A 14,670-nucleotide genomic window follows, 5' to 3' on the forward strand; every position below is an offset into this window, starting at 1 on the left:
ATCAAGAGCCCCACTAAGACCCTACGGACTCATAACAAAGAGGTCATCCTGAAAAGAAGTGAAAGAAGTCTTGCAAAGAGGGCCAGGGATAGCACACACTGACTGGTCTTCTGAGTGAGGAATCTCTGACACATCTTCAAGTTTGCCAATGCTACAGTCTAGGAGAGGGTATCTGATACGTGGGCTGAAACTACTGCACTAATTGATAGAGTCTGTCAGCTTGCTAATGTGTTTGGACTCCTGTGGTCCTCAGTCTCAAAACAATGGTAGAAGGAGCAGAATAGTCACTTGATCATCACACAGCTCAGGAAACAGAGTAGATAGATGAACCTACTTTCTTTTGGCACACTGGAAAGGTTAAAGAGCATTGTTTGGTTTTTAGTCCAGCGGGTTCAACAGAAGACAGGCCTGAGAAGGTGATACTGAGTGGTATTTAGACTGTGATGAGCACGTGAATGTAGAGCACCTACGGACCCCTATATAGCCTTCTAAACTATCCCAAAATCAGGGAATCCAAGAGGTCTGCTCTGAGGGTATGATGTGGGCAATAGCAGAGCCAGAGCCTGCAGGAAGGCAAACCTCAGCCCTAGCAATGTGATCTGTTTAAAGGTAGCAGAATACATAGGTTTTTCTTGTGAGAAATTAGGCCAGTCTGGGCAGGTAGGTCTATCAGGAGATGGAATTGGTCTGGTTGGGTGTATTTCTTACAAAATAGTGTGATTGCCCTTAATGAAGAAGAAACAACTCGGTTTCATACAAAGCCAGATAAAGAACTGGGTCTCCACCAGCACAATGGGAAGAGTGAAAACTTTCTTCCCCATGAGACTTATAGTATAGGTCTTGTGTTCTCCTTGCTCTGAAGAAGGGCTTATTAGTGCAGGCATTAGAGATATGGGAAAATTGGTCCCTAGAAACCCGCTGAAAATTGTGCCATTGACTTCTTTCAGTTCTTCATTACATGAGCCAGCTCTGAGCTCATAAACTTCAGTAAGAATCTAACTTGCAGTAGCTGACAAATTGAAGAAGGCCTTATTTATTGTTCTTGCCTAAAAATATCTTTGAAAGCTTGCTCAGCATTTGTTGAGGTGTGACTGGTCAGCTGAGTGAGGAGTGTTTTCCAGTTCCTGTCTGTAGCACAGAAGAAGCATTTCTGTGGGAGCACAAGAGCCCTCCTGATGAGCGTGTCAGTTCTGTAACTTGTATGTGAACTCTGACTTCAATACCTGTTTAGGTTTTTTCTTTGCAATTTAGACAGCCACTGTTCACAAGTCTTTTAACTACATAATCATTCAAATATCCTCCAAAACCAAGAATGAAATGTTTGTGAGTATTGTTGAAACAAAGCAGTTTCACAAACCCAAAAGTACCCAACATTTGCTTTGTATTATCCCTGCTGTCCTCACATTTTCCTCTTTACGAGTCCAATTTTAGCAGCTCTGACCTTGTGGAACCTTTTCTCAGCCACAAGTGTCAGTGATCAACTTCTAGTCTGTCTCAAAAAAACCGTACAATGTAGTCTGTCTTTCCTGCCAAGCATCATAAAGTGCATTGATACCTTCTGCTGTTCCATCCTCTAGGCAACCACACCTCATCTGCATTTATTGCTGCACAGAGAGTGGGGTGATGTGATCAACACTTTCTGCAGGCTGGATGGGAACTGCAGCTGAGGATTTGGTGCAAGTACCAGAAGTGCAGAACTGTCTCCCTTTTAGAGACACAATTGAACAATCACTTTTTCTTTTTCTTTTCTTTTTTTTTTTTTTTTTGTTTTCCCTGTGAAGAAAAGTAACTCTTTTTAATGATTTGCCAGTCCTTCAAGTAATAATCTTTGAAACTCCAAAATGAAGTAAAGGCAAGTTTTGAGCTACTCTTAACAGCTACTCTTAGCAATTGTAAGCTGCCAAAGATGGATATTCCTTCTACCAGACAGGTGGGATGTAATGAAAACACAGGGTAATAAGATAAGGAATTGTTATCTAGTCAGTACAAACTGTTAACTAAATCAATAAATTGCAGACTTGGGAACTTCTGTAGGCTAAATTATTGCTGAATTACTTCTCTGGAGAACTAACTCCAATTTTAAAGTTAATTTACTTTTACAAGATATTGGGTAGGAGTCTGCAAGGAGAATGGAGCTACTTCATATATAACTGAAGGAAGTTAAAACACTGAAAAGAAAAATTATGAGTAGTAGAAGTGCTGAGCAGTATCTACATTTCTTACAATGTGCAATTCCCAGTGTGAGTGCAAAAGTCACGACTTACAGAAGTGATTTGTGTTTCTGGGATGCTCATTGGAATTGCCTTGCAAATCCTCATTTTCAGAAGGTACTGAATGAAACTTCTGAACAATTAAACTCGCATAACAAATGTCACAATGAACATTCAGCGTCACTAGTCATGTCTGTGACCTCAGCCTTGCTGTTGCCAGTAAGTGTGAGATCAGTTCAAATTCCCCACCCACTTTCCAACTGGAGGATTATATGGAGTGAATGAATTAGTTCTTTGCTGCCAACTTGATTTTAATTACACGTCCTAACCTTTAGAAAATCTATTTAGATATTAAAATAATAGTGTGGGGGAGAGTGACACTGGAAATGTATGCTTGAGCTTACTAAGGGACAAAAGACATTTTCTCCAAGTGATGAACAGATGTGAAAATGACAATAATACACATGAGCTCTTGGAACAAAGGGATCATCCAGATGAAGAATATTACGTTTCTGCAGTAGCTTAATCCTGTAATCCTTATGGGAAGCTTTGATTGCAGATTAATATGATATCAATGAGGCCTTTATCACTTGTGGTGCTGAGATAAGATTAAGTGACCTGCTCATAGTCATGGCAAACCTCTGGCAAGACTGAAGCTGACCCCATGCTTCCTGACTCTTTGTTTTTGTAAATTTTCAGGTAACAGCTTTTGCTTTTGTCCCAGTCAAAGGGCCATGAAAGGAAGGTGAGCGTGAAAGGACTCTGAGGAGAAGGAAAGAATTATTTACATCCAGCTGGAGCAGGGTTGGGGGATGCAAATGGGAAATCTGCAACCTCTTGCACTCTAGGTGTCACAATCAAATCCCTTCCTTGTGTGGAGCAGTGACTTCCAGGCCACAGCTTGCACTTAGATGAAGTTTTTACACAACTGAAAATACTTCTGTTGTGTCTGCAAAAGGGGAGAAGTTGTTTTAGGTCATTGTGACATGTCACCTTGAGCATCAGCAAATTAATTAAGATTAATAAAACTGGTATCCAATTTGAAATATTTTGCAAACACCTTGTATTTCCATAATTTTAATTTCCTATTCTCTGCATGCATCCATATCCACAAAGACTCCACATGGGGTGCTCCAAAGCCAAGTTATTTGCAATCAAGAGATACGGGTTCCTGAAGCAGGAGGTGAAGAGCAGGCAGAAAAACCAGTTTGAGCTTTTGAATCCATCACCATCACTTTTTCCAGTCTTGCTCCTGCCTATTAGCCCAGTGGTGATTCACAGCATCCATGCTGAATCAGGATTCCCACTGGTACCCACAGCCCCTCACATCTGAGAGTATTTCTATCCTCTTGACTCTAAGTATGAAGACCACCTCTTTCCCCTCTCACCTTAGCTGGTAAAGTGTACCATGTGGCTCTGACCAGGGATCAGGACAGCAGCTGTTGATTTAGAATCATAGAATCACTGGGTTGGAAGAGAACTTAAAGATCATCTCATTCCAACCTCCTGCCATGGGCAGGGACACCTTCCACTAGACCAGGTTGCCCAATGCCCCATCCAACCTTGCCTTGAACACTTCCAGGGATGGGGCATCCACAGCTTCGCTGGGCGGCAAAGAAGATCTTAAGATGGTGCTCTTGAATGCATACAGTATCAGAAATTTGTATTACCTCTAGATGACCAACTCCTGTGCCTACCCTTCCACTGCAAGTAATTAATGTATATTTGACTGAATGACTTGATCTCAGATACCAGATGCTGAGGAAATGTGGCCACCTTCTTGCAACATCTGTATCCTCTTCCTTCTGTGTCCGGCTGCCCCGGGCCAAGCTGGAGGACACAGGGATTGATGGGTCTCTGATGCGACCTGGAAAAGCCATTCCTCAGTCCTGCACTGAGGCCACTCTTGTAACACTTACAAACTTGTCATTCTTTTTATATCAAAGCAGATCTTCAAACTGGGATTGGAGGACAAGCCCAACAAATGTGAATGTAGTTTGAAGCTGGATCCAACCACTCCAGCCAGCTGCCTCCAGATGTCAAAAGTGACTGACTTTATTTTATGTGGCAGATATGAGGCAACCAAGGGCTGGCCTAACTGCAGATTTCCATATGGCAAAGCTCCTTGTTTGAAAAGGGCATCAAAAGGAAAAGATAAACAAATTCAGAACCACATGGAAGGAAAAGGAAACAATTATTTGGAGCAGATCTGGCTTCAGGGGAGCAGCAAGTCTGAGCCCCAGTCTGGCACTGGCTGAGGATTTTGTCCCAGATGCCTTCACCTTGCACCCATTGCCAGTGCTCTCCAAGCAGCTATTATCCCTGCACCTTTTTGTGGTTGCTTTGCTCTTCTTCAGCACTCCAAGATAGTTTTCTGATTGGCGCTGAGGAGCATCTTGATGCAAATGTGAAGCCAGAAGTTTCGACACATGCTGACTGAAAGAAAGCTGAATCAGTAAGAAGAAAGAAATGGGAGACAGAAGAGCTCCATCACACTACAAAACTTGCTTTTCATCATCCTCTGATAGATGAGATTTTCCTTTGGCTTCTCCTGGAAATCTCTGGCACTAAATACGTGAGAATGGTCACCAAAGATCCAGCTAATGCAGAATTTTTTCTTCAAAAAGTGGCTGAGGGTGGGTGCCAGATAAACAATAAGTTGGAGTCAGGTATGCACCAACAATCTCCCAACCTCCAGAGATCTAAAGCACTGTGAGGTACAGTCCCTGCCTGCTGTGCCCCACCACCTGCCTTCAAGAGATGACCAATCCATTCTTTGGAGACTCTCACAGAAGCACAGAAACAGTCCCCATAGAACCCAAGGCCAGCATCCTCATCTTCATTATTGTTAGTTCATTGTCAGGGAAGACTCACTCCTTGGCTGAGTATTATAAAAGAACCACAGAATCATTTAGGTTGGAAAATACCTCCAGTATCATCAAGTCCAGCCACTAACCCAGCACTGTCACGTTCACCACTAAACCGTGTCCCCAAGTGCCACACCTACATGATTTTTAAACACCACTAGGGATGGTAACTCCACAACTTCCCTGGGCAGCCTGTCTCAATGTCTTCATAACCACTGTAAGATGTCTTACTGTTGCTGCAAGCTCTCCAGGGGCAGTATTCCTCTGCTAAGTTCCCTCACTGAAGTGGAAACTCTCCTGCTATGGGGCAATTTTTGTGGGGCATTTATAAAGGTCACAGCACATGATAATGCACAGGTGTAAGGTATTGTGACTAGTGGTTTGAAGGACTGAAGTGTTTTAAACCATCCCTGTTAGACTATTGATTTCCCTGGGACAAGGTTTTGGATAGCTGGGCATTTGTTTCATGTGACCTGACTGTGTGGCAGGACTTCAGAATGCTTTTCCAAAGATGTCTTATTCTAGACAGAACTTCATCTGCACCCACAAAAAGCCTCATCAGTGGAGTACTGTGCAAACCTCCCAGGGAGCATGGTGTGCAGGGGTGGTTCTGGCAGGCTTTGGAGGAAACCAGGACAGGGTTGTATCCACCAGACAGAAAGGAAGGTCACTCTGACCGTAGATCCCTACATCTCCCTGTTTTGGGAACCCCTCCCACTGGCACATTGCCATGCCTTGGCTGCTTTCCAGAGCTACAGCGTCTCAGCCAGGGAAAATTTGTACAGAGCCTGAAGAGAGATGGGGAGCTCTGTAAATCCTCCAGCCCAGACTGTTTCTGTTGATCCACGGCAGCATGCGTTGTATGTCCTGGTATCAATGTGATAAATGTTGTGCTGACTTCTGCATTGTGTGTGCCTTGTACTAAATATTGTCTGCTGGAAAGTAAATAACAGCAGATGAGCAAATGGGGCTGTGATGACATTTCAGTGTCCATACTGTTTCCATCTGCAAAATGCAGCAGTTATGCATCATTTTAATGGTGGGAATAGATAAGCAGTCAGCTATCCGTATCCGGAAAATCAAAAAGGAAAGCAACATTAGAGGAAATAGATAGCCAGTGGGTGTTCAAGGGCAATGAGTCATCCTTGCCACAAATAAGGCTCAGAATGAGGAATACTAATAATTAGGTAGCATATTTCAAAAATTCAGCTCTTTCCTCCTTTCCCAAATTATCTTTTATGCCCTGGGGATGTCTTGGAATGACAGTGTCTGCTTTGGGAGGTAGACATGAGGAAAATCCACTGTGGGAAGACATGAACAAACAGCAGAGAAAAAATAAAGTTGAGCTGTAAAGTTTCTTTTTTCCTGAAAATCAGGAGGCCCCTCCAGAGGAAACTGGCATGATGCTGGTCAGCCAACAGAAGAAACACATCCCAGGGAAGGACAAAGCCTGTGGCCACTGAACTCGGCACTTGCAGGAAGCATCAACAGCACCTGCCTTTTCCCTTTCCCCATGACACTTATTCCCCTGAGCTTGCTTCGTTCTGCTCTCGTTCAGGGAATGAAATGAGTCCCTCTAGTGGGTGAATCCGGGAGGAAAGAACGTGATTCCCATTTTGGTACACTGTCTCTTCCCCTCTCGAAGTTCACACCTTCTGTTTTTCTGAAGCTGGCTTGGGTTCAAAACAAAGAGTGCTTTGATCCTGAATCAGAGTCTTACCCTAGCCTAAATCCTGGACCATCTAAAGTTGAAATTTCCAAGAAGCAGATTTTGAGAAAGAATACAGATTCCTCTGTGAATGCCAGTGCTCTGCCTTCTTGGAGGTTGGAAGCAAAGAAAAATGACAGGTGTTGTCTTCACTTAGGAGGATTTGTAGGAAAGAAGTCTTTTTGAACCTTCAGCACTCTTGAGTATGAATCACAGAACCAATAAAGCTGGAAAAGGCCTCTAGGTCATTGAGTCCAACCTTTGACTGAACACCGCCATGCTCACTACATCATATCACAAAGTGCCATGTCTACTTGTTTTTCGAATACTTCCAGGGATGGTGACCTTGTCACTTCTGTGGGGAGCCTGTTCCAATGCCGAATCACCCTTTCAGTGAAAAAAATTTTCCTAATAGCTTCCTAATAATAACATAAATAACATTTAGTCCTAAAACCTCTGAATCACAGAGATGTTTGGGCCTGTCCTAGGTAGAGGCTAATCCCTTTCTGAACTGGAATAAGCCTTAAACCAGCGAACATGAGTTCTTGTGAAACCGCAGGGCTGCAGTGTCATCCCTGTTCCTTCCCTGCTTCCCTCTGCTGCAGAGCTCTGATTGCAGCAGCCTGACTTCAAGCACCGAAAAATGTCATCACTGACACTGCTGTGGTGGGTGCACACCATCATTATAATCTGTATGCATTTAGCCATCCCAGCATGATAAGAGAATGATTAGGAGAATAGTTAGAGAGTAAATTAAAAACTCCCAGCAGTTTCCTGTGTGAAGGTACTAACTTACAGGCATATTTTTTCACAGCATTACTGAAAAATGCCATTAGTTATACCTGTGAATACATGTTAGATTTAAACCCCTGGTGAGGATTTTTATTAACATACAAATATGTTAGGGCTCTTATGCTGCTTAAAATGTAATTAACCATCTTCTGAAGATTAAGGGTGCATAATCATAAAAGAAGTGCACTCTTGTGCATTTAATTCTTCTAATCTGCTTTATGTTGATGTTAGTGTGGAAGAATAATCACTAGTTTGCCTAAATAGTTTGGGTTTGTGCTGTAGGAAGATATTGTTATAGGATGCACTTCTAAACTTAAAATTTGGTAGGCTTACGGTGATGGAGGATGATGAAGTGCACTGAGAGATTAGGAAAAAAAATGCTTCTTTTATTCTTTTGCTGCCATTGCAAATGCCCTGCTGTGGTAAAGCTGTGTTTCTGACAGTTTCATTCAGCAGACAAAAAGGAGGAGGGGACAGGCACACCCAGTGAATGACAAAGATGAGAGCAATAAACTTTCAGTAGCCTATTTAAGTACTAATTTAAACACATAATGTGTCATGTGGGGATTCAACAAGATTTTCTGAGAAGTATGTGGAAAATGAGCAACCAACATAAGGCAGAGAGACTTTCGATTTGCTAGGTTGCAGTATGAGAGCTGAGTTTGTGAAATGCACTCTAAAAAAATTAATTAATGATTTTATGTTGTCATTAAAACATGCTACTGGAATAGTCCATCCTCCCAGGGTTGTCACAGTGCCCACGCAATGTCGATAGATTTATTTGAAAAGAGGTGAAAACCTTCAGGGCCCCAGAGTGCTGGTCTTCAGGGGCAGTTTTTTCCTAGCAACATGATCTGTAAAACCACTGTGTAACTTAGAGAGCTTCACAGAATATTTTTTTGTTCCCCTTCCCTCCTAGCATGGCTTCTTGCAAACTAAGAAGAGATAAAGAACAGTGAAAACTGCGGGATGAAGACATTTGCTGATAGTCATGACTGCATGACTACACACTGAAGTTGTGTAATAAGTGTGCAGCCTGTTCCTAGCAGAGTCAGTGGGGTGGAAATTCCTATGGAAAACGTGGAATGAAGAGCCCATGACAGTCCTGCTTTTGTCAGGAGTCAGAGGGGATGGAGACTGGCTGGTGTTCCATGAAGACCACCAAAGAAGGGAGTTTCCTCCTCACTCGAATAAGGAGGGGCTCTGCAAGGTCCTATAGGAAAAGCAGCTTCCAACAGTAATTTTAAAAACTGAAAAGCAATTGCAAAATCATTCCATACTTATTTTTTTTTTAAGAGTAATTTATGTTAGGGGGGTCCTTTAGCACTCAGTTCTTTGTGGGGCCAATAACACCTTGGAGATTGTTGCGGCCAAGTGGACTCTGTTCCAGGGTAGACTGGTGACAGTGTGACTGTTGGGAACAGTGACACACAGATCAAGAAGGGCTCCTTGCCTGCTTTGTGCTTGTTTTCATTATTTCCAAGTGAATGCAGAGGCATTATTGAAAGTTACTTGTTTTCATTACAGCTTCCTTCTGACAGGTGTGACAGGCAGCATGACAGGTTGCTCTGGGCCCTTCGCCATGCTGAGCTCTTGAGGCAAAGCTGCTTTCTGTGATTCCCTAAAGGAGGCAGCTGCCAAGCTCCTTGTGGACACCTGTGCTGAGGGACCAGCGTGCAGCATGTCAGGGAAACCCTTTCTATGGAGAGCACACACAGCTTTTCTCCCTTGGCGCTGACAGGGAGCAGCCACAGAAACTGCTACTCAGGGAGCAGTGGCAGAGAAAACTCCTGCTTCCCAAGTCAAAACCCAGCACAACAGCGTAGAAGTTCCCCTGGGGTTTTTCCATCAGGCCCACAGACCGAGATGTTACACAAAGACCATACTGCGCTTCTAGTCTTTACATTACATTTCCCTGCATTACAAAAATGCAGGGAAATAACAAAGGTTGTTAAAGCAGGAATAGTGTTTCAGATCCGTTTGATGTTTTGTCCCAAGCTGATATTCCCCACTGCCTGCTTCCCGTAGCATTGGGTGCAGACTGCATCTCTGCTTCGACAGGTGCCAGAAGCACCAGCACAGAGCTGAAGGGTGCTGTCAAATCAGAGTAGGCTTCAGCCACATGCCCCTCCTGGCTTGAACCCGGCCTTTTCAGAGAGGCACTAAGTAGGTTAAATCTTAAAATCTTACTTAAAATTGCATAGGAGCTGAGTGCTCAATTCCCTCAGGATTTTTGAGCAGGTGTAATATATACATCCCAGCCAATGGAAAGAACACCAGATTCCTATTCCCAGCTTGTTTAAGGACTGCTAGTGTGAACAACCTTGGATAAAGTGCACTTGAGAATCTGATTAATTCTGCTTGCCATTCAATCTTGCACTAAATAAGACATGAAGCTCCAGACACAAAACCAGCCATTCTTCTGTTCTAACAGTTTGCTGTCAACACAAGACAATAAAATATGAATATTTTAGATTCATAATGTAGACAAATAGGAAATAGGAGCTGTATTGTGCTTCACATGCATGGCTAACTCAGTAATGCTAATGTGATTATCTCACTGAACTTTTGTGCTGTCGCTTAAGGGTAACTTTGCCTTGCTTAGCTGGGGTATACATGTTTGTTTCACACAGGCCTAATGTCTTTTTTAAGTTTGTAGAAATAAGGAAGCCTGATTTCCCTCATCTGTTACAAGGCAGCATCCTTTCTTGGCATTAAAGTCTTGGGCATAAAAATCATAAAATGATAGAGTTTTTGGTTCTTGGAGAAATAAGGATGGTGGTAAGCACAACTGCCATCCTGGACTTCCAGGGGGCAGTTTTTTTCCTGTTTAGGAGACCAATTCACAGAGTCACTTGGGAAGCAGTGTCAAGGAGTTCAGGAAGGGCAAAGGAGTTCAGGAAGGCTGGAGATTCTTCAAGACGGAAATCTTAAAGGTGCAGGAGTAGGCTATCTCCAGGTGCTGAAAGACAAGCTGGCTGGAACTAAGGGGAAAAAAAAGGGTTCATGGCCTTTTGAAGAAGGGGCAGGCAATTCAGGAGGACTGCAGTGATATCATGAGGTTAGCAGGGTGAAAATTAGAATTGAAATGAGAAAAATTAGAAAAACATCAGAAATAGAAAAAGCTTTACTGAAACTTAATTTGGCTACTACAGTAAAGAGCAATAAAAGATGTTGCTATAAGTACAAAAGGAGAGCTAAAGAGAATCTTCTTCCTTCACTGGATGGATGCAGAAACATAATGACAAAAGATGAAGAAAAGGCTGAGGTTCTTAATGTCTTTTTTGCCTCAGTCTTTAATAGTAAGACCAGTTGTTCTGTGGGTACCCAGACCCTTGAGCTGAAAGACGGGGACAGGGAAATGGTCAGTGGCTTGCTACACTATTTAGGCAGACACAAATCTACGCAGTCAGATGGGATCCAGAAAAAGATAGTGCAGCAGCTGGCAGAAGTGCTCCCTGAGCGCCTTTCAATCATTTACCAGCGGTCTCAGGTAACCCGGGAGGTCCCAGGGGAGTGGAAGTTAGCAAATGGGACACCCATCTACAAGAAGGGCTGGAAGGAGGATAGGGGAACTGCATGAAGAGAAGAAGATCCCTGCTCAGCCAGGTTCTTCTGCCCTGCTTGTCATTGCCTATGCCTGTGCTCTTAGGAGATGGCTCTTCAAAGGGGACCAGCGCTCATGGACCACAGGACCTTCAAAAGCAGGTGCCCAGGGGACTTTCCCTCAGCAGCCCAGAGTCTGCTCTCACCACATGCACGGTCAAGGTTTTGCTGGCAATTGTATGGACATTTGACAGAGGTGTTCCACAGACTAAGGGAATGATGGCTGTCTGTACATGCGTCAGATAAACAGGGAAGCTGATAAGGTGTTGGGAAGTGGGAGACTTGGCATGACTTAAATGCTTTGGCTTCAGGAGTGGATATTGCTCTGGTTTTGGCTGGGATACAGTTAATTTCTTGTCAGTAGCTGGTCCGGTGCTGTGTTTTGGACTCAGTATGACAATGGTGTTGGTACCACACTGATGTTCTGGTTGGTGCTAAGTGCCGTGTTTATCCCAAATCAAGGAGTTTTTTGTGCCTTGTGCTCTGCCAGTGAGGTGGTACAAGAACCCCAAACCCAAAAAGGTGGGAGGGAGGAGCATAGTTGGGACAGGTGACCTGAACTGGCCAAAGGGATACCCCGGAGGCCATGATGGCCAGTATATAAAATGGGGGAGTTACCTGGAAGGGGAGCCGATCTGTGTTTGGGAAAGGGCAGGCATTGGTCAGCGTGTGGTGATCAATTGAATTGTGCATCACTTGCTTTTATTTTGGTTTTTTTTTTTTTTACTCTTCATTCTTATAAATTCTTCTAATTTATTTGCTTTCAATTATTAAATTGTTAAATTGTTGTGTGATGCCAAACTGCCTACTGGGATTAACCCACAACTACAGGGAATCCTGAAACCAGACAGCCCATTCTGTCCTCAAGTGCTATATCCAGCCCACCAAGCAGCTCTTCTGCAAAACTCTCCCTGACTCTGCAGCAGCTGAGCAGCCAGCACCCTCTGCCAGTGCTCCCTGACAAAGTGATACAGGGAGACTCACAGACTAAGCGTTTGCTCAAATATACTATTTGTTGCCATCTTTGCAGCCAGTAAAGCTCACAGGAGGAATGGACTCTCTCAAAAAGGGAATTTGCAGGAGCAGCTGGAGGGCAGCAACATTAAATGACAGTTGGCAGTGAGCACAGCTGTGGAGGGTGACCAATTATTCCAATTTCCCCAGTGCAGGAGCACGGACAGGTGGGGGAGCTGTAGGTAGGGAATCGGAGAAACCAGAGCCCACCACCTCAGGTCTTCTACCAAATAATCCCTGACTCTGGTAGCTGAGCAGCCGCATTCCATGCCAAGGTGATGTACGGATGCTCAGAGATACAGTGTTTGTTCAAACACACCATTTGTTGTAAACTTTACATCAGCTAAAGCTCCCAGGTCAAAGTATGGTTAGAATGATATTGGAAGTGTTTTCCTAGAAACCTAACCATTCTACACTTCTACAGTTCTACGATTCTATGATTCTACAGTTGTCTCATTCAGAACCCAAAGTAGAGGTGATGATTCAGCTCATCAAACTCCTGCATTGCCTTGGTCTGGGCAGCTGGATCCTGTGCCAGGTGCTGAAAGAGGTTTAGGGGCTGTGCCTTTTGGAAGGCTGGGGGCAAGGAGATCTCCTCAGGCATGTCCTCGTTGCCAAAGAAGAAGTGCTTGAGACATTTCTCCTCCAGGCAACAGCGCAGGTAGCGCATGATATCGTCCACCCGCAGCAGGAGATACCCATGCTGCCATTCTGATAGAGGAATCAGGGTCAGGAGGTGCATGACCGTGGTCTTCAAGGCATAGATAGAAAAGCCTGAGCCCTCCAGAAGGCGAGCACAGAGCCGCAGGCATTTGAGGTGGCAGCTGTGTGGTGGGGCCTGCATGGCAACATGCCTGAAAAACTTTGCCTCTGCCACAGCATAGGTCTCCAGCCACGTCGTGCTTGGGGGGAGTGGGGCCTCTGTAGGCTGGCTACTCAGGAAGATGTCCGAGTCACCTTGCTGCACACTAAATATCGTTTCCACAAAAAGGCTTCTCCCAAAGGCTTTCGTCAGCTTCATCTTGCAGGAGCGGCTGGAGGGCAGCACCTGCACCTCATAGTGACGGGACTGAGGCACCGCTGACCAGGCTGAGATCACAAATGTCTGGAACCAGAGGGTAATTTTCTCCACATCTAGGTAAGGGCCAGTGCAAAGGGTGTGTAGAAGGCTGGCCACCTGATTTCTCTTCAGCTCCTCCTCAGAGTGGTGGAGAAAGCACAGCATGTTCTGTTCCCTGGTGCAAGTGCACACCAGCTCCACACGGACACGCATGCTCGTCTGTGGCATGTCCCCCGTGGTGTCTGGTTCCAGGTGGAAGGCATACCCAGGGGGTGGCTTCAAGGGCACAAACATGCAGTAGACAACATCCTCCTCCTTTTGGGGACTCCAACCTTCACAGGCACTGCCCACCCCAATGACTGGTTCCAGCATCGGGAAGAAGCTGTCTGAAAAGAGCCTATGGGAGACATTGAGAAGGTCACTCAACAGCTCCTGCACCACCCGTCTCCTGGAGGCCAGCTTCGGCACTGACAGCTGGAAGCGTCTTGAAAAGATCCAGATCATATTCATCTCAGCAGGATTTTCTTCCTCACTTTCTTCACTCTCTGAGTCCCTGCTGTTGTCCACCTCACAGATCCTTTTCCTGAGCCACCAGCAGAGTGCCAAGAGCAGCACCAGGATTCCAGCAATAGCCCAGAACAGCCATTGCTGCAAGGCAGCCCAGAGCACGGCTCCCCAGGACCTGACACTCTGCTCCATGGTCCCGTGGGCCAGCTCCTGCAGCATCTGAGTCCTCTGCTGATTGAGGTCCTCATTCAGGTACACATTGATATAATTATAGATCTGTAGCACAAGCCAGAAGAGGAGTAGTAAGACCATTATGACCTGCAAGAGAAGGGAGAGGCTGAGAAGGGAGGGAAGGAAGAAAAGAGAAACTAAGGGAGCTAGCAGTGAGGGAAGAAGGGATGGGAGACAGCAGGCAGGAAGGAGAGGGGGCTAGGCAGCTGGCAGGCAGTAAAGCCTGCACCCAGTCCCGGTGGTGGCACTGTGCCCTTCACAAGGTGCGCCTGCAAGGGGCTGGATGCAGAGTGGGAAGCACTCTCTTGGGTGCCCGTGTTTGTGCTCCCGTCCAGTGCAGCATGAGGCCTGTGTGTCCACTTGACACTCGTCCAGGCTGGCCTGGGCCAACACTGCTTGCTGCTGCCATTCATACCTGCTGCTCATTGTGACGGCCCTTGTGATGTCACTCGTATCAGAGACATCACAGCCAGGCCAGCCCCGCCCTTCATTCCCACCCCAGATCAGCTCCTCCCAATGGCCCCAAGAAAATAAAGCCCCGACGCCCACAAAGTGCAGACCCACTGCTCTGGAATGGCCCCCAGAGACTCCCTTTACAAAGCAGGACAAAGCTCCCCTGAACCCTTGGCAAACATAAAATTGGATGATGCAATTCCTGGATGCTTTGCTGCTTGA

The 14,670-nt window shown here is 45.2% G+C and overlaps 1 protein-coding gene across 1 annotated transcript; it reads right to left on the bottom strand.

Moving 5' to 3' along the window:
• Nucleotides 1-12,444: 12,444 nt before the first annotated feature.
• Nucleotides 12,445-14,076, bottom strand: LOC125327063 (inositol 1,4,5-trisphosphate receptor-interacting protein-like 1). The gene has a single exon (XM_048305981.1). The coding sequence runs from the start codon at nt 14,074-14,076 to the stop codon at nt 12,655-12,657; it is 1,422 nt and encodes a 473-aa protein (XP_048161938.1). The 3' UTR covers nt 12,445-12,654.
• Between the last annotated feature and the right edge of the window lie 594 nt (nt 14,077-14,670).

This window comes from Corvus hawaiiensis, chromosome 6, assembly GCF_020740725.1.
Source record: "Corvus hawaiiensis isolate bCorHaw1 chromosome 6, bCorHaw1.pri.cur, whole genome shotgun sequence".
NCBI classification, from domain to species: Eukaryota; Metazoa; Chordata; class Aves; order Passeriformes; family Corvidae; genus Corvus; species Corvus hawaiiensis.

What these genes read in the sequence shown, in the direction of transcription:
- LOC125327063 (XM_048305981.1), bottom strand. Translation starts at nt 14,076, where the DNA reads ATGGTCTTACTACTCCTCTTCTGGCTTGTGCTACAGATCTATAATTAT.